At 46.2% G+C, this 26,315-nt stretch overlaps 1 protein-coding gene across 3 annotated transcripts; it reads left to right on the top strand.

The window, feature by feature from the left end:
* The first annotated feature begins 427 nt into the window (after window positions 1-427).
* LOC103127024 (neurotrophin receptor-interacting factor homolog) lies at window positions 428-19,493 on the top strand. Of its 3 annotated transcripts, none has more exons than XM_060172520.1 (7): window positions 428-548; window positions 4,362-4,488; window positions 5,094-5,186; window positions 12,134-12,586; window positions 16,611-16,714; window positions 17,661-17,805; window positions 18,211-19,493. In XM_060172520.1, the coding sequence occupies exons 1-7, from the start codon at window positions 516-518 to the stop codon at window positions 19,125-19,127; spliced, it is 1,872 nt and encodes a 623-aa protein (XP_060028503.1). In that variant the 5' UTR covers window positions 428-515; the 3' UTR covers window positions 19,128-19,493. The 3 variants fall into 3 exon arrangements, with proteins under 3 accessions (XP_060028503.1, XP_060028499.1, XP_060028510.1); XM_060172516.1 differs by having other exon boundaries at window positions 16,608-16,714; XM_060172527.1 differs by having other exon boundaries at window positions 438-542; window positions 16,608-16,714.
* The last annotated feature ends 6,822 nt before the right edge of the window (window positions 19,494-26,315 follow it).

Raw genomic sequence — 26,315 nt, 5'->3', positions numbered from 1 at the left:
ACTTCCGGTCAGCGCCGGAGATGCTCGTCACACCCAAGCTTCTGGCCGTCCGCCTCCTTAGAGATCCCTCGCCTTCCGGTTATGGCCTCCCGCGGCTCCCCGGAGGCAGCCAACGTCTCTCCAGGCCTGCGTCGCCACACACGCAGTCCGGCTTCGGGAGAGGCGTCTGAGGCGGCGGGCAGCGCCGGGGCTGCGTCTGCGCCCGCCCGCACGGGGCCGCCAAGATGGCCGCCGGCGCCCGGGCCGCGCGGGGCGTTCTGGGAGTTGTAGTCCGCGCGGCTGACGCACTGGGCCGTCGCCGCGGGACTCCGTCGTGGCGGCTCCGGTGAGGGGGCGGCGGCGGGGGCGCCCCGGAGCCGACGGGTGGGAGCGCCGCGCCCCGGTGCCCCGCCGTCGCGCCCCTGCGCCCTGCCGCCTCCGGGGAGGAGGAGCCCGGGACGCGCCTAGTCGGCTCCCGGCGTGAGGGCGACGCTCGGCACAAACCCATCCCCGGACTCGAACCCCGGACACGCAGCATGGCGGCCGCACCTCGGAGCTCTTGGGTCCGTGTGAGTAGAGGCGTCGGCGCCGCTGCTGGAGCCGGGTCCGAGCCCCCGGGAGGGGGAGCCGCCATGGCTGCGTGGGTCCCTGTGGGGTCACTGTGAGGTCACCGTGGCTGCGGGGTCACGGTTTCTGGGGTCACTGTGGGGTCACCGTGGCTGCGGGGTCACGGTTTCTGGGGTCACTGTGGGGTCACCGTGGCTGCGGGGGTCATGGTTTCCGGGGTCACTGTGGGGTCACCCTAGCTGCGGGGTCACGGTTTCTGGGGTCACCGTGGCTGCGGGGTCACGGTTTCTGGGGTCACTGTGGGGTCACCGTGGCTGCGGGGTCACGGTTTCTGGGGTCACTGTGGGGTCACCGTGGCTGCGGGGGTCATGGTTTCCGGGGTCACTGTGGGGTCACCCTAGCTGCGGGGTCACGGTTTCTGGGGTCACCGTGGCTGCGGGGTCACGATTTCTGAGGTCACGGCATTTGGGGTCACTGTGGGGTCACCGTGACTGCGGGGTCACGGCTTTTGGGGTCACTGTGGGGTCACCGTGGCCGCAGGGGGCTCATGGTTTCTGGGGTCACTGTGGGTAAGTCCTGTTAGGGGAGGCACGTGGGGGTCCTGTGCGTACGGTGGCTCTGTAGCCCCCGCCATGGTATATCCTGTATCCCCCCCCACCAAGGCAGGTGTGTGTTACCCCCCCACCTCGGCAGGTGTATTACCCTCCACCTCGGCAGATGTGTTCCTCCCCCTCCTCGGCAGGTGTGTTACCCCCCCACCTTGGCAGGTATATTACCCTCCACCTCGACAGGTGTGTTACCCCCCCACCTCGGCATATGTATTACCCCCCCACTTCAGCAGGTGTTATTCCCCAACTCGGCAGGTGTATTACCCCCCCCCCACCTCGGCAGGTGTATTACCCCCGTTTGGCAGATGTATTTCCATAGAAGTCAGAAACAGCGTAAAAGACAGACACCACAACTTGACCCCACCGCTGGGTGCCTGGAGCTGGTGGCTAGCACTCAACCCTGATCCTGGTCCCACTCCCATCCTCACCTGGGTGAGCTGTCTCCCTCTGAATTGATGCTGAAGGAGGAGGAGGCAGTGACAGTGACAGTTGTTGTTAAAGTTCGGACGGCTCTTGCCTGGCGGGTCTAGCTTCACGGCGGGTAACAGAGACGCGGAGACAACGGCTGGGCAGGGCAGCTGTATTTCTTTATTCAGGAACAACGATTCATAAACTAAGACAAACTAATCACCAAACAGAACTCTGCTGTCTCTTTGCGGCGGCGCAAGCACTCTCTCTCTTACTCTCGAACTCAGGAACCCTCGAACTCTGGCACTCTGGAACTCTCGTACTGGGGAACCCTCTGAAACTCTTCCACTGTGGAACTCTCTCTTACTCTGTAACTCTCAAACTCTCCAACTCAGGAACTCAGGAACTCTCGGACTCAGGAACCCTCTCTCGGGGTTCCTTGGGGCGGGACCAAGCAGGCCCGCGAAATTAACAGGACTGATGCAATTCTCTTGGCGGGGAAGAACTACCCAATGTAAAGCATACAACAGTTCCCCCATTTCTTTTTAACTAAATGACTATAGTATCAAGGGTGTGGGGTGAACAGAAACATATATCGTACAGGCATTTTTTTTTTAAAAAAGAAACTGGCACAAACTAAACTTTATCAGCTTAAAAAAAAACATTTCTTGCCTCTGGGGGGCTACTTGCCTCGACAGGCATTTGCATGGGGGCGGGGAATGGCCTAGAGTCCCAAAGGCAGCTGGCTGCAATTTACTTACTATGAAACAAAACTTGTTATTAGCATATCTACTGCACGATCCAACATTTTTAATAGAGAAGGAATTTGAGACTTTTACATATCAACAACGTCTTTTAACCTTTTGTTACACCCATTCAAGATGGAGACACACCCTAGTTGTGGTCAGGAGAGGAAACCTCAGGCATGAGAATAATTAGCATAGCCATTGTGCGATCTACCATTTCTAATAGAGAAGGTAATGGAGAGTTTTATATATCAACAAGTCTATTTAACCTTTTGTTTAGACTAACTTAGTTAAAATATATTGATTGTTAACTAATTTTTACCTTAGACTTTAAATGTAAGTTAATTTTATCTTTATGAGAATTATATTGAAAACCTTTTTCATTTAACTTTGACTAGTAAGAATTTAGCCTTAAAGCTACTGTTTACCAAACTTTAAACCTACACATAAACATGGTCATTAATACACAAGGAGAGAAACCTTTGTTACGAAGCCATGTCATTTTAAACACAAATTTAAATCTATACTGTCTTAGTTGTTGCGGGGGGGGGGGGGGGTTTCACCATCCGGAGGTGGCTTCCCGCGCAGCTTCACTTTTAGGAATTGCAGGTTGCGATCTCTGCACAAATCTCTGCGTACTCCAGCTTGTCTGCCTTCAGACCGGACCGGCAGCTGGAGATCTCGTGTGCCCAGTTTCGGCAGGGAGCCCGGGGGTCCGGGAGGCCCGGGATGGTTCCAAAATTCATAGAAAGAAGGCAGGCAGGCCAGTTTTGCAGAAGGCGTGGGCATAGGTGCCCAGGGGTGGCGGCCATGATAGGCCGCCGCGGCCATGTTAGGCCGCCGCGGCCCTGCCCCATAGCCCTGCCATGTCTGCTGCCCTGTTTGCAGTGGCCGAGCAGCGTGGAGGGATCACGCGTCCAGTGCCCTGCGCCACGCGGTGGAGAGCCGGCTCCTGTGGGCTGTCCTCGGGCTCTTGCGTGTTGGCCTCGGGCTCTTACGTGTTGGCTTCGGGCTCCAGGGGCTCTTGTGTGCTTTCGTCGGGCTCTCGGGGCTCTTGTGTGCTGGCATTGGCCTCCTGCGGGCTGCGGGGCAGCGGGCGCGGTGTGCGGGGTTGTCTGGGTGCAGCCGGCTGGCTGGCTGTTTAACCAGGTGGAAACAGCAGCTCCGTGCCTCGCCTCCCGCCCGCTGGCTCTTCCCACTGGCTGTTCTGAGTTCGCCCGAGCGAGTGGAAACCAGAGTGGTCCAGACATAAATGTTCCAGAAACAGCAGAACAGTCTTGTGAAGAAAGAGCAGAGGCCTTTGGAGATCTCTTCACAAGCAGAAGAGAAGGCCATAGTGCGTAGGTAGCCAAATTGTCTTTACTTATCTGAGAGATGTGCAGGTCAGCCCCACGTTGGGCGCCATTTGTTGTTAAAATTCGGAAGGCTCTTGCCGGGCGGGTCTAGCTTCACGGCGGGTAACAGACGCGGAGACAACGGCTGGGCAGGGCAGCTGTATTTCTTTATTCAGGAACGATTCATAAACTAAGACAAACTAATCACCAAACAGAACTCTGCTGTCTCTTTGCGGCGGCGCAAGCACTCTCTCTTACTCTCGAACTCTGGCACTCTGGAACTCTCGTACTGGGGAACCCTCTGAAACTCTTCCACTGTGGAACTCTCTCTTACTCTGTAACTCTCAAACTCTCCAACTCAGGAACTCAGGAACTCTCGGACTCAGGAACCCTCTCTCGGGGTTCCTTGGGGCGGGGCCAAGCAGGCCCGCGAAATTAACAGGACTGATGCAATTCTCTTGGCGGGGAAGAACTACCCAATGTAAAACATACAACAGACAGTAATAGTGATCCCAGTGCTAATGATCAGGCAGGTTCCTGTTTAGAGTGCACAGGTACAAGGTGGAGACAGATGACATGATTAGGAGCCAGGTTTTCAGACAAGGGCAGGGATATGTTGAGACACTAAGGTGTTACATCTGAGTGTCCACCATCAAGTCTCACCCCACCTGTCATCAAGGGTGGTCACAGACCCTAATGAACAAGAATCTGGTTTTTAGGATCCAGTGACCTTTGAAGACGTGACCTTGATTTTTACCCCAGAAGAGTGGGAAAAGCTGAGCCTTGAACAGAAGTGCCTGTACAGGGAGGTGATCCTGGAGAACTACAGGAACCTGGTCTCCGTGGGTAAGACAGACTTATTGTCTGTACAGATGTGTGCCTTCTGCATAGATGTGCCTGTGAAATGTGTTTCCTTGGGTCAGGAAGCAGGGATGAGAGTGGTGTGTTCTGGGACTCTGGCAGAGAGGGCTTTCTACCCAGAGGAAAAGGGTGGTCATTTGTTTTTCAGGAAAGGCAGTCAGTAACAGAAACCACAGCACCACTGCCTCCTTGAATGTGCAGGCCAGACTCAAACCTGGGTCGAGTGCATGGGAAACCAGCACAGTATCCAAGTGAGCTATTCTGCTGGCCCTGAGAACAGCATCTTCACAGATGACCTCTAAAGGTTCTCCTTGGATGCCTGTTAATGCTGCTTTTACCTGCAGTAGTCGTAGGTGTCGATTGCCTTTGTAGCAAGAACTCCAGGGTCCATAAATGTCATTGGCAGACACCTCAAGAATATTACCAGAGACCCTGATCTGTTCCACCTCTGAATGAGTAGGGTTTGAATCACTGCTCTGGACGGGCAGCTGCACGCTCGCAGGGGAGATTGCAGGGTCAGCATGTGTGTCGGCAGGGAAACACTCTCTGCTGAACATAGATGCCCAGCTCTGTCTCTTCCCCTCGGGCAGAACACCAGCTTTCCAAGCCAGATGTGGTGTCTCAGTTGGAGGAGGCCGAAGAGCTCTGGTCTGTGGAGAGAGGAATTGAAGACAAGTCTGCAGGTGAGAAGCAGGCACGGAGGAGTCCTGGTAGGGAGAGGGGTTCACTGGTTCATGGGGAGCTTGGGTCTCTGGAAAGAAGGTGAACAGGGCAGCCCCAGGTGGGATGCTGGGACTAACATGACATGCTGAGTCCCACTTCTCATTTGGCTCTGGCCCGAGACTCCAGAGCTCTGTTGGCTTTAATGTGGACCTGTGTTGGTGGTAGCTGGACAGTAGGACTCCCTTCTCTGAACTCATTCTCCTGTTCTTCTGTTTTTCCTTTTTCTCTTTCAACTTATATGGGGCAATGGCAGGGCCCAGAGTATTGCCCTGGCACATGAAGTGAGAAGGATTGAACTTAGAATCTCATTCTCAAGCACAGTGCTCTAGCTGTTACCCTGGCCTGCTATATATATTTTTTTAAATTTATTATTATTATTTAATAGAGACAAAAATTGAGAGGGAAGATGGAGCAGAGAGGACAGGAAAAGAGACACTTGCAGTGCTGTTTCTCCACTTGTGAAACATCCCTCTGCAGGTGGGGGTCAGTGCCATGTACCTGGTCCTTGTACTCTGTTCCACTGCCTGGTCCCCTGTTTTTGCTTTGTTTTATAGAGTTCATAGTTAGACTTGTTAAAATTTAATTGATGAGAGAAAGAGAAACACCAATGCTTATCTAGATTACAATACTACCAGGGTTTGAACTTGAGACATCTGTTGCCACAATAAGTACTGTTTTTTTTTTTTTTTTTTTTCCTAGAGCACTGCTCAGCTCTGGCTTCTAGTAGTGTGAGGGATTGAACATGGGATTTTGGAGCCTCAGGCATGAGAGTCTCTTTGCATAACCATTTTGCTATCTCCTCCAACCCCAAGTACTGTATTCTGACACATTGAGTAGTTGCCCAAGATCCTGCCTTCACACTTAGAATCAACATTGACTGTTGTGTATCTGTGTCTACTGTGTATATGTGTGTATCTGTGTCCACTTCCATAGATGTTTATACATACACACGTTTGTCTCAGGTATTGTGAAGATTTGCAGAATAGTTACAGTGTAATTCACATTTAATTTTTCCTCTTGGTGGACATTTAGTTTGTGACAATGTACTTCCTTGCATGCTTGTTTTCCCTTTATATTCAACTTGGGTCTTTTGTTGGTAGGATTTCTAGATTTGGAACTTTAGTTTAACCAGTGTAAGCTGTCAAAATTTCATCAAAAGCTTATAAAATACTGCTAGCCATCTAAGTGGTTGATGGGTCCCATCCCATTTATTACCAAGACTATATGTAAGACATTTTGCACAGTTGCTATAAAAAGATAGTAGGTGCAGTTCTGTTCACATTTCCCTTACACAATTGCACATATTTCCTTAGGTTTATGAACCATGTGTATATTAATGAATTCATATTCCTCTTTTTTTTTTTTTTCCTCCCCTGAGCACTGGTCAGCTCTAGCTTATTGTGGTACAGAGTATTGAACCTGGGCCTTCAGAGCCTCAGGCAAGAGGATCTTTTTGCATAACCATTATGCTGTCTACCCCACCCACCCTCTTTTTTTTTTATTTTCCAGGGTTATTGCTAAAACTCGGTAGTTACACTATGAATCCACTGCTCCTGGCTGTCTTTTTTTTTTTTCATTGTTGTTCCTGGCAGTCATTTTTTTTCTGTTGTTGCTGGGCAGTACAGAGAGAAATTAAGAGAGGAGGGGAAGATGGAGAGAGAGAAAGACACCTGCTTTACCACTTGCAAAGTGACCCCCCTGCAGGTGGGGAGCCTGTGGCTTAACTCAGGATCCTTGCACCAGTCCTTGCACATTGCATTATGTGTGATGAACCTAGCACACTAGCTATCACCAAGTCCCCCACCCTCCATTTTTTAAGTTTATTAGTGAGAGAGATTAAACCAGAGCAACACTGGCACACGCATTGCCAGGGATCCATCTCAGGACTTCATGCTTGAGAGTCAAACACTTAATTTGCTACACCACCTCCTATCCCACCCCATTGTTTTGTTTGTTTGGTTAAATGGTTATGTGTTTGTGTGTTGGTTTTGTTGTTTGGTCTGTAGACCATTTAGATCAATTTTATCTTTTGTGTTTAATTTTCATGAAGTAATTCTGTGATTTCAGGTACTGTTTTCCCCCTTATATCTGTCCCTAGTATTATGTTAGACTTCATATCATATATTAACAAGTTGTACGAATACAGTTATATATTCCAGGATTGTTCTTAACCATTATGTTTTTCTGGTGTTTATGTATGTATATATGTTTGTGTTGCAACCCTTCTTTTCAGCACTACTGGCTATACCATTTACCAGTGACTAAATTCCTGTGCTTTTCCCATATTCAGACTTACTTCTGCTCTTTTGATTTTTTTTAATAAATGCCACAGTGCTATACCTACTGCATTAAAAAAAATTAGTATTTTTTTATTTATTCCTTTTTGTTGCCCTTGTTTTTTATTGTTGTAGTTTTTTTTTTTTAATCAGAGTATCGATCAAGTCTGGCTTATGGTGGGTAGAGGGTGAAGGTTTTGAACTTGGGACTTTGGAGCCTCAAGCAAGAGACTCTTTGCATAATCATTATGCTATCTATCCCCACCTTCACTAAACATTTTAGTTTAAGGATATCTCAGGAGAACAGGTGGACAGGTGACATGAGATTCAGGAGCAGTACCTGGGGGTGAGAGACCACATACAAAGAAGATTTTGAGAACAGACACTTGTAGGCTCTGCCTGAGATAACAAGTGCCTAACTGGTCTCCCCCATTAGAGGTAATTTCTTTCACTTCACAAATAGTAGTGGAAGTACCCAGATGTGTTGTGCACTATATTATACACTTAGAATGAACTGAAAGTCATGCAGGACAGCTCCATAAGATATAGTCATGTGGGACTATGTGAAAGCTTGGTAGAGCTTAGGGAAGCTCCCCCCATCCTCGGATGGGGGTCTGGAAAGACACCTCACTTGTTAGCCTCTCTCCTTATAGAGGTGAGCCAAGAGGGAAAAGTCTCCCAGACTCAGTTTCTCCTTGTTAGTATCTCAAGCTCACAGAAATCCTACACACCTCTCACACCTAGTTCCCCCTGCTGACAGGCCAAGTGGTTGCTTGGTTTAAGGTTCATTCATTCAAAGTTCCCACATCCACTTCACCTTTTGATCACAAAGGAGAACACACCCTATCACACACCCCTAACACCAGACAGTGAAAAGCCCCCAAATCTTACTTCCTTGTGCTCTTTGATGTCCTTAATTTACATCAAGCCTTGTTTTTCTTTCTCTATCTCACCTTACTGGTTTAATCCCTATGCTTCTCTCAAATGCCTTTGGATAATTAAAATACCTGCATCAGGAGACTAATTGTTTTGACCTTTATGTATCGCATCAACTCTTGTCATACCAGCCCCCTATCATAGGCGCAAGCTGACCTTTAAGAAACCTGTAATTTCTGACGTATTTTGTTCTTTGTTTAACTTTCTATATAAACCCAAACCCACCTTCAAATAAATGAGTGTTCCAGAATACTCCCCATGCCTCTTTCCTGATCTCTGGGCCCCTTAGAGCCAGAGAGGGAGGGTCGGTGACTTATCTGCTGGCTGGATCCACTAACGGGAGTGCCAGCATAGTCAGACTTGGGAAAACTACATGTATCTCACAGCCCACTGATAAGACACTCTTCAGTAGGAGTCCTCATTGTGTGCAGCTTCAGAGGACTCATATGAGAAAAGACCCTGTATTTAGTCATTGCAAACAAGTCACTCATTTATTAATTTATTTTAAAGACTATACTGGAGAGAACCATATTGAATAATACACATAAAAACTTTCCTTCTGGGGGCTGGGCAGTATTCACTGGGTTAAGCATACATACTGCAAAGCACAAGGATCCCAGTTCAAGAACCTGGCTCCCTGGTTTTTCTTCGCATACAGTGAGGCAGGTCTGCAAGTGTCTTTCTCTCCCCTCTGTCTTCCCCTCTTTCAATTTCTCTTTGTCCTATCCAACAACAACAATGGGAAATATATGGGGGAGCAGAGGATTCGTAGTGTAGGCACTGAGCCCCAGCAGTAACCCTGGAGGCAAAAAAAAAAACCTCAAAAGTTTATTACTATGTTTATAGTAGATAAATCATAGAAAAATTAAACTACATAAAACTGATCATATCTGGGGCTGAGAAGATAACATAGTGGTTCTGCAAAAAGACTTTCATATCGGAAACTCTGAGATCCCAGGTTCAATACCCAGTACTACCCTAATCCAGAGCTGAACATTACCCTGGTCTCTTAGTCTGTATCTTTGTCTTGCTCTGTTTCACATTAAAATTAAATATTGATTAAGCGCACATGGCACAAAGCACAAAGACCAGTGTAAGGATCTCAATTCAAGCCCCTGGCTCCCCGCCTACAGGATGGTCACTTCACAGGCGGTGAAGCAGGTCTGCAGGTGTCTATCTTTCTCTCCCCTCTCTTTCTTCCCCCTCCTTTCTCCATTTCTCTGTATTCTATCCAACAATGACATCAATAACAGTAATAATAATGACCACAACAACAGTAAAACAACAAGGACAACAAAAGGGAAAAAAATGACATCCAGGAGCAATAACCCTGGGGGAGCAAAAAAATAAATAAAAAATAAAAAATATATATTGGGGTGGGGGAGGGACTGGGAGAAGAACAGGTTCTTCCCAGGGCCAGGGAAATAGCACAGTGATTATGCAAAATTGTCTAATAACTGATGTCTTGTGTTCACTACCTAGTATTGTCATAATCAAGAGCTGAGGCTCTGGTTAAAAAAAAGAAAGAAAAAGCTGTCTTTTTTTTTTTTTTTAGATTACCGTCAGGGTTATTAGTTAGGCATTAGGGCACTGTGCCTGAACTGTGAATCAATCCATTGCTTCTGGCAGCCTTTACCACCCCCTTAGAACAGAGATATATTGTGGGTTGGGGGTAGTTAGCATAATGGTTATGCAAAGAGACTCATGTATGAGGCTCTGAAGTCTCAGGTTCAATCCCCTGCACCATCATAAACCAGAGCTGAGCAGTGCTCTGGTAAAAATAAAGGGGGGGAGGGGGTGGAGATAGAGTGGAGCTTCCCTGGGGGCTCAAACCCAGGTCCTTGTACATATATTATAGGCTCAACCTGATATGCCATCTGAAAAAAAAAACACTTTTTTTTTGTTTTACGATTTTTTTTTTCTGCCCAGAGTACTTGCTCAATCAACTCTGGTTTATAGTGCTGCTGGTGATTGAGCCTGGGACCTTTGGTGCCTCAGGCATGATAGTCTTTTGCCAGGGCCATTATGAAGTCTCCCCAGCAAGATGTACTTATTAGTAAGGGAGAAGGAAGAAAGAGCCACTAAAGCATCTCACTGATTAAATTGGGATTAAACTCTGGACTTTGTGCTTGAGGGTCTAGTGCTTTAACTGCTGCACCACCTCCCAGGCTACAAAAATTCCATTCTTTATCTGTTCTATAGTGCTATAAAATATGGGTTAGAGTAGATTTAAACTTGTTATAGTTTTTTAGTTGTATCCCAAGTTGCTAACAGTGAATCTCTAGTTGGAGGAACTGTTGATTTGAAGAAACTAGAAAAAACTTGAAACACCACCAGCTGTAAGTAAGAGATAATAAAGGAAAATTCATCCTTTCCCCCCTTAAGGTTTATTTGTTTTAATAAGGTACAATGAGAGACCATAGGAAAGGTGAAACAAAACAAACAAATAATCTATAAGGGGCAACCTGAGATAACCCTGGCTGGAGTTCCACAGATGATGAAGCAATGCTGAGCTGTTTCTACTCTAAGTAAAAGAATGGGGCAGGGCAGATAGTATAATGATATGCAAAAGAACCTTCATGCCTGAGTTTCTCAAGTCCCAGGTTTAATCCCCAGCACCATCATCAACCAAAGCTGAGTAGTGTGTATGTTATGAAGTAAATAAAGTATGCCTTAATATAATAGTTTAACTATAAATGGAAGAAATGTTGGATAGAGAGAGCTCACGGGTAGATATAGACCTTGCCAAACACATGGAACACAGGTTCCAGCCTCAGCACAACAGAAGAGATGCTGTAGTGTGTAGTGTGTAAGTATTTTTTAATGGGTCCATGTAATATGCGAGCGATTTTTTTTTTTTGCATCTAATCTTGTTCACTTAGCATAATGTAGATTCATCTGTGTTGTAATATGTATCTGCCCTTCCTTCATTTTTTATATAAAATTTTATTGTGTGGGGGTGAATTTTATGGATATTGAGTTGTTTACCTTTTTTGATTGTTATAAGTATTTGATTGACAGGAATATTCTTCAAGTTTTTATGGATAGTTAGCAGTCACAATGTAACTCTGTTTAAGCTTTTGAGGAGTTCTAGAAATGTTTTTTTAGGGCCTGATGGTGCACATGTCAACATGTGCAAGGATCTAGGTTCAAGCCCCAGGTCCTCACCTGCTGGGGATGCTCTACAAGTAGTGAAGCAGTGTCGTAGGTGTCTGTCTCTCCGTTTCTACCCCTTCACTCTCAATTTCTCTTTGTGTAAATAATTATACTTTTTTTATGTTTATATTTACTTATTAATGAGAAAGATAGTAGGAGAGAGAGAAAGAACCAAAAGTCACACTGGTACATGTGCCGCCAGGGAATGAACTGAGGACCTCATGCTTGAGAGGCCAATGCCTTATCCACTGCACTTAAACCACACTAGGTTTTTTTTTTTTCTTTTTAAAGGAATGTTTCTGCATTGGTGCACCATTCCATCTTCCCACCAGCATTTCAGTTTTCCTACGTTCACATCTACACTTGTTACTCATCACTGATGAATCATCCTATCATGGTATTGGTGTATTTCCAGACGGCTAGTTGTTGGTGTTCATTTCCATGCTACCTAGTGATTGGTGCATTTTCTGCTGGCAGGTGGTATTGAGCATCTGTTCACATGCTTGTTGGTTATCTGTCTTGCTCTGCTTTGACCTTAGATTCTGCTCGGATGCAGTTGAACCCCCAGGCAAAGATCCAGGTTGTTGAAGTCCTCACACTGAACAAGGAGCTGGCTTGTTCCCGGAATGCCCAGATCCGAGCCCTCTATGCTGAAGGCGAGGGTCTGAGCCCAGACATCCTCAGGGAGCCCACTCCGCAGCTCGACAGTTACCAAGTTGACCCCAACACTGCCCACCAGAAATTCCGGACATTCCATTTTAAGGAGGCTCCAGGGCCCCGGGAGGCCCTGGCTCGCCTGCGGGAGCTGTGCTGTCAGTGGCTGCGGCCCGAAGCCCACTCCAAGGAGCAGATCCTAGAGCTGCTGGTGCTGGAGCAGTTCCTGGGTGTGCTTCCTGAGAAGCTGCAGGTATGGGTGCAGTCACAGCAACCAGAGAACTGTCACCAGGCACTAGCCCTCATAGATGACATAATCTGGATATCTGAGGAGGAAGGTGAGTGTGGTGGGAGAACTGGAGCTTCTTGTGATCACATCTGGGGAAGAGGAGGAAGAACTCACACTTCTCAGAAAGTTGGGGAGACATAGACCCCAACCAAGGAAGCCCTTGGAGGCTGATTGGATGATTGGGTGCTTATTCAACAAGTGTCTGCTTTAGCAGAGAGGTGCAGCCTAGAAATGGAAATGTGACATTGGTGGGGTGGGGAAAAGTGGAGGGTGATGGGGACCCATGAGGTCAAGCTGCAATGAGGAGTGGGACTTGAGCAGGAGGTGAGAGGTTGCTGCACAGAGCATGACCCTCAGGACAGGCCCCAGTGAGACCCCGGTAATGCATGTGCGAGGGCAATACTTGGACTGTTCTCTCACTCTCTTCTGTTAAACTCTACTTGTGAAATCTATGTAAAGGGGTTGGGGGGAGCAGTAAGGCTGTGCAAAGAAGGACACATCAAGCAGGAAGGGTCTCATGGAATGGGAGCAACCATGTTACATCATACTAAAATTAGAGTCACTGTCAAAGGATCAGGACGATGTTACAATGGTTATGGAAAAAGACTCGTGCCTGAAACTCTGAGCTCCCAGGTTCAATCCCTAGCACCACCATAAAGGGGGGAAAAAGTCCTTGTTAAGAGACAGCTCACATTTGGATGCAGTTCTTCCATGCTTTTGGACCTAGCAGTACCATCCTGGCCACCACATAGCACCAAGCTGTCTCTCTTCTGTCTGTCTTCCTCAATGGGGGGGAGTCAGCGATAGTGCAGTGAGTTAAGCACACATGGCGTGAAGCATAAAGACTGGTGTAAGGATCCTGGTTCAAGCCCTTGGCTCCCCACCTGCAGGGGGTGTCACTTCATGAGCGGTGAAGGAGGTCCGCAGGTGTCTACCTTTCTCTCCCAGCTGTCTACTCCTCCTCTCGACTTCTCTCTGTCGTATCCAACAATAATGACATCAATAATAATAACCACAATAACAATAAAACAAGGGCAACAGAAAAGGGGAGGGAGAAAACAAAGTTTGCCACAAGGGGTGGGAAATCCCAGCAAACCCCTAGACCCAGCATTTTTAAAAGTCAGAGCTGAAGAAGTTTATAGTAAAAGGGAGCCTCTGGGAGTCAGGAGGTGGTGCAGTGGGTTAAGCGCATGTGGCGCAAAGCACAAGGACTGGCATCAGGATACCAGTTCCAGCCCCTGGCTCCCCACCTGCGGAAGAATCACTTCACAGACAGTGAAGCAGGTCTGCAGGTGTCTTTCTCTCTCCCTCTCTGTCTTCTCTCTCCATTTCTCTCTGTCCTAACAATGACAAAATTAATAACAGCAACAATAATAACTACAACAGTAAAACAAGGGCAACAAAATGGACAATAAATAAAAATATTTTTTAAATTTTTAAATGAAAAAAGGGAGCCCCTGAGGATTTTCATGTTTACTTTGAAGTAAAGTGTTACTCTGCTGTAGGGGAGCTGATACTTGAGTCTAATAGCTGAGACATGAATGGTTTGTACACTGCTCAGCTCTGGTTTATGGTGATACGGTTAATTGAACCTGGGACTTTGGAGCCTCTGGCATGAGAGTCTCTTTGCATAATCATTATGCCATCTAAGTTTTCACTTAAAAAATTGTAATACAGAATTTCTGGCTAGCAGAACAGCTCACTTTGCTATGTGTGAGACTCAGATTTGAACCCAGCCCCCACCACATTGAAGGAGGCTTTGGTGCTGCCATTTTCTGTACTCTACTTCTCTCTTTCTAAAAAGTAGTAATAATAGGGGGCCAGGCGGTAGCCTAGCAGGATAAGCGCACAGGGTATGAAACACAAGGACTGGCATAAGGATCCCGGTTTCAGAACCCGGCTCTCTACCAGGAGGGTCGTCGATTCACAGGCAATGAAGCAGGTCTGCAGGTGTCTTATCTCTCCCCTTCTCTGTATTCCGCTCTCTCAATTTCTCTCTGTCCTATCCAACAACAACTACAGCAATAACAACAATAACTACGCCAATGATAAACAACAAGGGCCACAAAAGGGGGAAAATGGCCTCCAGGAGCTGTGGATTCATAGTGCAGGCACTGAGCCCCAGCTATAAGCCTGGAGGCAAAAAAAAAAAAAGTACTAACAATATATAAGGCTTCACTTCTTAGGGTTGGGTGGTAGTGAGCCCAGTTGAGCACCCATTACTGTGCTTACAAACTCGGGTTCAAGTACCCAGTCCTCATTTGCAGCAGAAAGCTTTAGGAATCATTGAACAGTATTGCAGATTTCCATCTATCTCCCCACTCTTCTCAATTTTTCCCTTTCCAGTCAAATAAAAGTGACTTGTTTTTAAGCAGAGCACTGCTAAGCCATAGCTTTTATTTGCTTGGTCTTTGTCTGTCTTTCCCAGAGCCCAGCTCAGCTCTGGCTTATGGTGGTGCCAGGGATTGAACCTGGGACCTCAGAGCCTCAGGCAGGAGAATCTTTTACAGAACCACTGTGCTGTCCCCCTTGTCCTCAGATGTTCCTTGAGCGAATGCATGGATTGAAGGTGAGGATGTCCAATGGCCATAAACTAGTCATTTACAAAACAATTTTTTCAGTCTAAGCAATTCCATTTATAGTGATTGGTCCTTCCCTCAGGAATATCACCCTACACAGAGGGGCAGCTGAAGCTGTCTTTCTGGCAGTTTTAAGCTATATACTCAGACGGGTGTTTGTGTTTGTGTGTGTGTGTGGTTTCACCAGAGCACTTTACTTATGGTGTAGAGGGTTGAACCTGGCATTCAGAGTCTTAAGCATGAGAGTTTCTGTGTAACTATTGCTCTGTCACTGTAGGCCAGTGATAAATTTCAAGTTGATAATAATGGTATAGCTTACAAATGGCCCTTGGCAAAATAAAGATTCCCCAACCTTGTTAAAGAACCATGTAGGGGGGAGTCGGGCTGTAGTGCAGCGGGCTAAGCGCAGGTGGTGCAAAGCATAAGGATCCCGGTTCGAACCCTGGCTCCCCACCTGCAGGAGAGTCACTTCACAGGCAGTGAAGCAGGTCTGCAGGTGTCTGTCTTTCTCTCCTCTCTGTCTTCCCCTCCCTCTCTCCATTTCTCTCTGTCCTATCCAACAACAACAACAATAATAATAATAACTACAACAATAAAACAAGGGCAACAAAAGGGAATAAATAAATAAAAATAAATATAAAAAGATTTTAAAAAAAAAGAACCATGTAGGGACACAAGAAATGCAGGTGTGAAATGCTGTAGTCAGGAGGACCCTGAGGACAGGCAGGACAGTCATTTCCTGGGAGGGGGGAGGGTGTTTGAGTGTGTGTCTGTCTGTTTGTCTATCTTTGTGTATTGATGCTGCTCCTGGTTGAACACACATAACCATACATATGGCCCCAGTTTCAAGCCCCTGGTTCCTACCTGCATCACCAGTGATAAAGCAGAATTTCAGACATCCATATCTTCCCTATCTTTCTCAATTTCTTTCTGTTTTATCAATATGAAGAGGACAAAGCTGTGGTTTTGTCATACATTCACCAGCCCCAGTAAGAACGCTTTTGCAGTAAAAAAAAAAAAAAAAATTAAATACAGACTCTAGTTTTCAGCTGGTATCAGGGTGTGTGTGTGTGTGTGTGTGTGTGTGTGTGTGTGTGTGTGTGTGTGTGAAGAGTTGGTGGGGTAGTGTTCAGGGAAGTCACAGTCTCCAAATTTGGCAGGAAGGAGAGAAGAGGAAGAGATCATAGAGTCTACAACCATTATTTTTGCATCTGGAAGGCATGACATCAGCTGCTTGCTTGATTCTAAGTGGGGAGACAGTGGCCTCCAGGGATGGGGTCCAGCAGGCTTGCATCTGGGGAAAGTGTTCAAAGCACCCTGGCACTTTGGGGAACTGGGGGTAGGAAGTAACACAGCCCATTTTCCAGGTGTGGAGGGTCTTGACACTAGATATGGATGGGGAGGGCCATGTCAGGGAGTGGAGCTGCAGAGAATGGAGGTGGGGTGGTCTGCCCCACACCCAGCTGACCACATACTGATGATTCCTCCCAGCAGTGCTGCCTTCTGATTCCCCCTGCTCTCTGGAGGTCACAGTGCAACAGCAGGAGAAGGAGGCAGAAAAGGATACGGCCACCTGTGCAGAGAAGGCTCACCCTGAGGTGAGTGAGAATGCCTCCCTTCCTTCTCAGGTCACAGCTTCCCCTGAGAGGGCTTGTGCCCTCCAGCACCTTGGCACATAGGAGACCAAGAAGGACAGGGAGCAGGAGTCAAGAAAGCTCAGGACGGAGGAGGGGCTGAGCCTTCACACCCACTTGGAAGGGAGGGCAGCAGGCAGAGGTGTGAGGACATTTCTGAGTCTGGTTAGAGCAGAGGCGTCCAACTCTTTGGAAATGTCTACAGGTTTTGACGAGTGTGTCAGAGCTGGGGTTGGCCTCGGCGAGTGTCACCCAGAGCTGGGGCTTGGAGGACACAGGACTGACCTGCCTGCCTGCTCTGAGGTGCAGGAAATGCCACAAGGCCCACTGTGTATGTGGCATTGACCAGGACAGCTTCTGCTGCTGATGGCTGACAGCTGGCTTGTGCATAGGAGTCCAGTTACTGGCTCTCAAGTCCTGACAGTTGCCTGGACCTGGCCTCACAGTGAGGTGATGGAGGGAGTCTCTCCAGCCTGTGTGGAGACATGTGACCATTCCTTACAAAGCAGGCTTTCCCTCTTCTGTGCAGAATGCCTTCCAGACACAGGCACAGGAAGCACACTGCCTTCCCTCTGGAGACCCACTTCCCTGACCAGTGGTGGGAGGAAATGCACTGGAGATAAGAGTTCCTCATCCAGGGGTCCACTGTACACACAGTCCTGTGTGGGAAAGCATGGACACACCTTTGAGGGTGGGTGGATGTGCTTTGCTTGTGGATGTTAGAGATCGGGCCTCCACTTCTAACCTGGATCCCAGGCTCTGGCCTTATGAGAAGGACATATGGTACCTCTCAGGAACAGAGTCAGTGGTCAATGGGTAAAACCTACAAGTAGGGTTATCCCAATAGCTGGCTGTGTCTGACTGAAGAAAGGTGCCTTCCCTCCTGGGCCCCAAATGTGTCATATTGCAGGAATCAGTGACATTGCAAGAATCAGTGACTTTCCAGGATGTTTCTGTCGACTTCAGCAGGGAGGAGTGGAGGTTACTGGATCCAACTCAAAGGAATGAGTATCACAACGTGATGCTGGAGACCCTCGGGAACCTAGTCTCTGTGGGTGAGTCTGGCTCTGGGCAGGACACACAAACACACACACACACACACACTAACTTGCTGTCTGGGAAAATGGGCTTGGCCTTGACAAGTCCTTTCCTCTGTCTGGGACCCTGTAGGGTGGGCATTTTGTGAGTCTGTCAGGTCCAGGGAGGGACTGATGTGATGCTCACCGTGATGCTGTGTGACAGGAAAACTCTAGCCCTGGCCCCATTTATTGGTCGCCAAGGCCAGAGCTCCCTTATTTGCTGCTTCACCACTTTTGAATTTTTTCTCCTCAGTTGGCATGACTGTAATGGGGGAAAGACAACCCCCACCCTGCCCGACTTTCTCAGTCCTTAATTATGCCATGATAGCACTCTGTTTGAATACTCTCTCTGTGGTGTCCTCACATTTTGGCTTCTTTCAGGTTGGGAGACTACACTGGAAAGCAAACAGTTAACTCCAGAGTCAAGCACTTCCAAGGAAGTACCTGGCCTGGGCACAGAAGTCTTAAGGGAGGAGTCCTCCAACTCAGGAAATGGCCCACAGGCTGGGGCCCCAGAAGTCTCAGACACGGCACTGAAAGAGGTGGAGCTTACTCAGGAACAATCCCCCCCTCGACCACAGCAACGTGAACGCCCCAGATCCCAGGCAAACTCTGCCTCTGAGAGAAGCCATGTTTCACGCCAGAAAGCACTTCATAGGAAAAACTCACGTAAGCGTGTCTCACCTGTCAAAATTGTGACACAGAGTCAATATGCCAAAATTAACCAGAAGAGCAAAACTGGGCGGAAAGGTCGGGAAAGCAGTGGCTCAGGGGAAACCCGCCTGCAGCACTCTCAGCAGGTGACCTTCATAAAGATTCACAAAGGGAGCCAGGTTTGTCGCTGCAGTGTATGTGGTAAAATCTTCCAGAATCCAAGGTATTTTTCTGTTCATAAGAAAATCCACACAGGAGAGAAGCCCTATGTGTGTCAAGGTTGTGGGAAAGCGTTTGTTCAGAGCTCTTCCCTCACACAACATCTGAGAATTCACACTGGTGAGCGGCCTTTTGAATGTCAGGAGTGTGGGAGAACCTTTAATGATCGCTCAGCCATCTCTCAGCACCTGAGGACTCACACGGGGGCCAAGCCCTACTCATGTCAGCAATGTGGAAAAGCCTTCCGCCAGAGCTCCCATCTCACCAGACATCAGAGAACTCACACTGGAGAGCGCCCCTACAAGTGTGACGCATGTGGAAAGGCCTTCACCCAGAGCTCACACCTGATCGGGCACCAGAAAACACACAACAAGGGCAAATATAAGAGTAAATACCGCCTACCTCATAGCACTCAAGCAAGATGAATGGATATTGTCTTTTCAGCATCATCCTACAGTGTTATGTGGGTGGCCTGGTTGCACTTAAATCTGTTCATTAAAAGTGATATTCGTAGGTGAAGTTAAAGAGGTCATCAGGTATGGTGCGTGCCTTACTATGCATGCTGCTCAGGTCAAAGTAGCACAGGGGGAAGCTTTAATGCTGTGGTGTTGCTACGTCTCTGGCTTCTGTTGAAAAAGTCACGTAATGCACTTTGTTGTGTAAAATAAGTGATCTTATTAAAATAAAATGCTTATAAATTTTTAAAGTATGCCCCCAAAGATCTTTGCACTGATAGATATCCAATGTAAAATATTTATGTATATGATAAAAAATTTAGAGAACATGAATAAATATATGTGGGAAAATCTGTGGTTTGTTTTCTTTAAATATTTTCATTGATGTTTATATATTTAGCCTCCTACCAAGTTCTCCACTACAGATGGACAAATTAACTATCCTTGTGCTTTTTTGCCTGCTTGAGTATAACAGCCAAGATTAAACAAGATAATGTTTTTTACTATTTTGCTCCAAAGTAGAAATAAATTTTGAGTTTATTTGGGATATTGGCAAACCACTATACCCTCCAGGTTGGTTGCTTGGTAGCAGATCAAAGAAATAAAAGATTATACCTATAAACATATGGATAGCTGAGCTGGCCTGAAGTAACTCCTATACAATACTTGCAATTATTCCTCATGGCTAAATGAATGCTTGTTTTTAAGTACTGCTCAACTCAGGCTTATGGGGATTGAACCATGGACTTTGGAGCCTCAGGCATAAGAGTCTTTGCATAACCATTGTACTGCCAAGCCCACCCAGGGCTAAATGATAGAAGTGACAAAAGCCAGAAACACCTTGGAACTGAGAACTGTGACAAGCACTAGTAGTAAAACCTAATACTATGCATTTTATTTAAAAATTTAGTGTAGAGGGTGGGGGAGATGGGAGATAGCTTACTGGTTATGCTAAAGGCATTCATGTCAGACTCTGGAGTCCCATGCCAGAGCTGAGAAGTGGTCTGGGTAAAAAGAAAAAGGAAAAACTGGGATTTGGGCTGTAGCGCAGCAGGTTAAGCGCACATGGAGCAAAGCCCAAGGACCTCCTTAAGGATTCAGGTTCCAGCCCTCAGCTCCCCACCTGCAGGGGAGTCACTTCACAAACAGTGAAGCAGGTCTGCAGTGTCTTATCTTTCTCTCCCCCTCTCTGTCTTCCCCTCCTCTCTCCAAATTAACTATGGACTTTGAAGCCTATTTAGTATCAGAGAGCCATATGGAAAAAGGTAAAGTGGAGTTTAATCATTACAGTAGTAAAATAATTAGAGGATCAAATATTTAAACGTAGAATGTGAAGCAATACAATTTCCAGAAGCAACACGTGTGGATTATTTATTGAGAATATTCCTTCATAAATGCAGAAACAAAGACAAACTGGTAATTTGATAATGTAAAAAAAGGACCTTTGCATGGAGGAAAAACAAGATTAGGAACAGAAGCTTACAGAAGAGTTAGCTTGGATGGTGCACTGCCAAGTGCAGAACTAAGGTCTGAGCCTAAGCCTACCACATTGGGGGATGCTTTGGTCCCTCACTATTGCCCTCTTCTGTCTGAGATCTATCCCCCCAAAAAAAGAAAAAAAATTCCACTCCAGGAGCAGTGGTCTCACTGGGGCTCCGTGCCTACACTGAGTCCACTGCTCCTGGAGGCTATTTTTCCCATTTTGTTGCCCTTGTTTTTATTGTTATTGTTGCCATTGCTGCTGTTGGATAGGACAGAAATCTAGAGGGGGGGAGAGAGAGACACCTAAAGACCTGCGTTGTCTATGAAGTGACCCCCCACCAGGTGGGGAGCCAGGGACTCAAACTGGGATCCTTAAGCCAGTGCTTGTGCTTCATGCCATGGGCTTTTTTTTTTTTTGATATTTATTCACTTTTGTTACTCTTGTTGATTTTTGTAGTTGTTATTGATGTCATTGTTGGATAGGACAGAGAGAAATGGACAGAGGAGAGGAAGACGGGGAGAGAAAGACAGACACCTGCAGACCTTCACCACCTGTGAAGCGACTCCCCTGCAGGTGGGGAGCTGGGGGATTGAACCGGGATCTTTACGCCGGTCCTTATGCTTTATGCCACCTGCAATGAACCTGCTGTGCTACCGCCCAACTCCCCCTATGCCATGTGCTCTTAACCTGGTGCACTACCTACAATAATAACTACAACAAGAAAAAACAAGGCAACAAATGGGAAAATAAATATAAAATTTTTATTCTCTTGTTTCCCTTGTAGTTGTTGGATAGGACAGAGAGAAATGGAGAAGAGAGGGGGAGAAAAACAGACACCTGCAGAGCTGCTTCACCACCTCTGAAGCAACTTCCCTGCAGGTGGGGAGCTGAGGGCTTGAACCAGGATCCTTATTCCAGTTTTGCATCACCTGCACTTAACCCGCTGTGCTACAGCCCAACTCCCCCCAAAAACTAAAGGACATACGTGGGAGTCGGCCTGTAGTGCAGAGGGTTAAGCGCAGGTGGCACAAAGCACAAGGACCTGTGTAAGGATCCGGGTTCAAGCCCTGGATCCCCACCTGCAGGGAAGTCTCTTCACAAGCAGTGAAGCAGGTCTGCAGGTGTCTTTCCCCCTCTCTGTCTTCCCCCATCTCTCTCCATTTCTCTTTGTCCTATCCAACAATGATGACAACAACAATAATAATAGCTACAACAACAAGAAACAAGGGCACAAAAGGGAATATATAAATAATAAATTGGTCAAAGGACACGTATAAGTTGCACAGTTGTGTGAGATCCTGCAGGTGGAACTCTAACCTTATTTTATAAGAAGTAATTTCTAGCAAGCTGTTTGAGGGTGCTCTCTGTGGAGAACCCTTCAGTCACAGTTCTGAGTTTCTGGACGTTCCTGAGAGAAAGCCATGTGAGTGCCACCAGTGAGAAGACACATTCTATTACAAGCATCTTCCATTTGACACTGGAGAGAAGCGATGTAAGTACAAAACATTCCCTGTGAGGTTTCATAGGATTGTACTTCAGAGAACTCATAGTGGAAAGAACTTTTGAATGTGCTCACTGGAGGCAAGCTTTGACTGGAAGCTGCCACCTCCTTTAACAGCAAAGGACCCGTTCTGTAGAGAAACAGTAATGAATGTATGAACAATACAACAGTGATGAATGTAATGAACATGGCTAAGTTTCCAGCAGAAATCTCAGCTAGTTGTGTCAGCAAACACTGGAAACAAACATGGATGCATGGATAGCTGTGGGAAAGCATTCAGCCAAAGGTCTCACTGTGCACCAGAGAACACATTTGAAGAGAAGTCCTGGCAGTATGTATGTATCATAACTGAAGTCCTGGCAGTATGTATGTATCATATGTATCAAAACTTGCAACCAGAGTTGTATAGTAAGTCACAACTTACTATACACCAGAGAACACATACTGGAGAAAAGGATTGTACAGCATTGACTGTGGGGAAGCTTTCAGAGATCACTCAACCCCTACAGAACACAAGAGAAAACACACTAGTGAGAAGCTCTACCTGTGGTCATAAGGAAAAGGAATCAAGCCAGTAGTGTCAGTTTACTAGGCACCAAATTTTTTTTTTGCCTCCAGGGTTATTGCTGGGGCTCGGTGCCTGCACCAGGAATCCACTGCTCCCGGAGGCCATTTTTTCCTTTTTGTTACCCTGGTCGTCTTTTTTGTTTTTTAAACTTAAATTTTTTTTTAATACTTATGTATTCCCTTTTGTTGCCCTTGTTTTGTTTTTTATTGTTGTAGTTATTACTGTTGTTGTTGATGTTGTTGTTATTGGATAGGACAGAGAGAAATGGAGAGGAGAGGAAGATGGGAGGGGGAGAAAGACACCTGCAGACCTGCTTCACCACCTGTGAAGTGATTCCCCTGCAGGTGGGGAGCTGGGGGCTCAAACCAGGATCCTTATGTTGGTCCTTGTGCTTTGCACCACATGCACTTAACCCATTGTGCTACCGCCCAACTCTCAGTTGTCCTTTTTTTATCGTTGTTGTGGTTATTATCTTTCCTCATATTAAAGAATTTTTTTAAATTATCTTTATTTACTTGATAGAGACAGCCAGATGAAGAGGTAAGGGGAGAGAGACATAGAGACACCTTCAGCCCTACTTCAACACTCGTAAAGCTTTCCACCTGCAGATGGGGACAAGGAGCTTAAACCCAGATCCTTATGCCACCACCTGGCCCCAGCACCAAAGAATTTATAGTAGATAGAAACGCTATGAATGTAATGGTGGTTGAGAAGTGTTCAGGTATAATGCATCCCTTACTAAACAAGGATGCATGCATGTTAAAATGGTAGCTCATTCACAGGAAAAATTAGGAATAATCCAAGGAGAAAAGTTAACTACTACATATTTACAAGACATCAGATGACCAAGAAATAACTCACAGTGCTACAGGACCCATGTGTCATATTATATTGGAGTGTATGTGGAAGAAACATATGTTTACTCATGTTTACTGAGTTAGGATATCTAGCAGTGAACCTTAGGAGTTAGCATAGTTGCTGGTTCGAGCCCCCAGCTTCCCACCTGCAGGGAAGTTGCTTCACAGGTGATTAAGGAGGTCTGCAGGTGTCTGTCTTTCTCTCCCTTCTTTGTCTTCCCCTCCTCTCTCCATTTCTCTCTATCCTAGCCAACAACAATGACATCAATAACAACAACAATAATTACTACAACAATAAAACCACAAGGGCAACAAAAGGTAATAAATCAATAAATATTTTTAAAAGGAGTTAGGATAGTGTAAAACCTGCACTTAGGATTTATGTCTTCAGTAAAGTATGCCTCTGGCTGAAGTCTGCATTTAGATAAAAAGCTATGAATATGATCAGTAATAAAAATCTTTCAGCTGGGAACGGATAGATAGCATAATGGATATGCAAAAAGACTCTCATGCCTGAGGCTCCAAAGTCCCAGGTTTAATCCCTCGCACCACAATAAGCCAGAGCTGAGCAGTGCTCTGGTGTTTCTCTCTGTGTCTTTCTCTCTCTGCATCTCTCTCAGAAATAAAATGATTTTAAAAATCTTTCAGCCAAGCAGTTCGAATTGGCACAGTGAGCAGGGTGTTAGACTCTAAAGCATGAGGTCCCAAAATAAATCCCTGGTATTATCTATGAGAGGTATAGTCTGCTCTTTCGCAAATAAACCTTTAAAAATATTAAATGAATGGACAGGATGGGAGTCAGGTGGTAGCACAGCGGGTTAAGCGCACATGGCAGGAAGCACAAGGACCGGGTAAGTATCCTGGTTTGAGCCCCCAGGTCCTCACCTGCAGGGGAGTCGCTGCACAGATGGTGAAGCAGATCTGCAGGTGTCTGTATTTCTCTCCCCCTCTCTGTATTCTGTTCCTCTCTCCATTTCTCTCTGTCCTATCTAACGACGATGACATCAATAACAACAACAATAATAACTACAATAAAACAACCAGGACAACAAAAGGGAATAAATAAATATTAAAATATTTTTTTTAAAAAAGGTGATCTGCAGGGGAGTCGCTTCACAGGCGGTGAAGCAGGTCTGCAGGTGTCTGTCTTTCTCTCCCCCTCTCTGTCCTGTCCAACAATGATGACATCATTAATAACTACAACAACAATAAAAAACAACAAGGGCAACAAAAGGAAAAATAAGTAAATATTTTTTTAAATTAAAAAATAAATAAATAAAATGAATGGACAGGGCAGTGGGCCACTTCAGTAAGCACACAGATGACCATGTTCAAGCACCCAGGTGTAAGCATTCATTCCCACCTGCAGGGCGAAAGCTTCACAAACCATAAAGTAGTGTCGCATGTCTCTCAGTTTCGTTTTCTTTTGTTGCCTCCAGAGTTATCACTAAGCAATGACTGCACTACGAATCCACAGCTCCTTTGGCCGTTTTTTAAATTTTTTTAATTTATTTTTCCTTTTGTTGCCCTTGTTTTCTTATTGTTGTTGTAGTTATTGTTGTTGTTCTTACTGATGCCATCACTGTTGGATAGGACAGAGAGAAATGGAGAGAGGAGGGGAAGACAGAGAGGGGAAGAGAAAGAGAGACACCTGCAGACCTACCTCACTGCCTGTGAAGTGACTCCCCTGCAGGTGGGGAGGCAGGGCTCGATCCGGGATCCTTACGCTGGTCCTTGTGCTTTGCACCACCTGCGCTTAACACGCTGTGCTACTGCCTGACTCCCCTTTTTGTTGTTGTTGTTTGTTTTTTTATAAGACAGAGTACCAGAAGCCATTTCTCTGCTTGATAGAAGCCAAGCCTTGAAACAACAGAAGCCCTCGAGATAAGTTTCTAATTCCCGTAGGAAGGATGTTTGCCAGAAACTAAGTGACATACCATATAGTTATAGTGACATACCATATAGTTATAGTTTAACAGAAATAGTTGCAAGGGACCCTCCACCGCGATCTCTGCCTCCCCCTTCCCCCTATGCTCCCCCTTCCCCAAAGCCTTAAAATGCCTGTGAACACAATAAAATTTTGCAGCTTGATCAGAAACTTGTCTTGCTGTCGTTCTTTAGTGTCTCTTGTCCCTGTCATTCTAGGTCTTTAGGTTCCTAGCCCCTGTTCACCGCCCCGCTGGTTGGGGCAACAGAGAAATTGAGAAGGGAGAGGAAAGTATAGAGGGAGAGAGAAAGAAAGAGACCTGTAGACCTGCTTCACTGCTTCTGAACTAAACCCCCCCACCCCGCAGGTGGGAAGCCAGGGCTCAAACAGGGATCCGTACATGGGTCCTTATGCTTCCTCCAAGTATTTCAGTTTCTGTCTCCCTTGCCCCTTTTGATTTCTCTCTGTCTCTATCCAATAAAATTTTTTTAAAAATTATATCAGAACTCTTATTGTAAAGATTTGTTGATTTAAAAGTTTATTTACTGAGAGAGAAAGGGAACAAACCAGACCATCAGACTGGTGAATGTAATGCTGGGCTGTTTCCTCAGAACCTCATGTCCTTGAGACCATTGCTCTAGCCACAGAACCACTTCCTCAAATGCAGGATTTATCAACTTAAAAAAATTATTTTAATTTTATTTTTTATTATCTTTATTTAAATTCTCTTTATTTGATAGAGAAATCAAAAGGGAGGGAGAGATAAAGAGGAAAAGAGACAGAGAGACACCTGCAGCCCTGCTCCACCACTCGTGAAGCTTT

Source organism: Erinaceus europaeus, chromosome 2 (assembly GCF_950295315.1).
Source record: "Erinaceus europaeus chromosome 2, mEriEur2.1, whole genome shotgun sequence".
Classification (NCBI taxonomy): Eukaryota; Metazoa; Chordata; class Mammalia; order Eulipotyphla; family Erinaceidae; genus Erinaceus; species Erinaceus europaeus.
The sequence above is the reverse complement of the archived record's forward strand: the minus strand, read 5'-3'. Positions and strand labels throughout refer to the sequence as shown.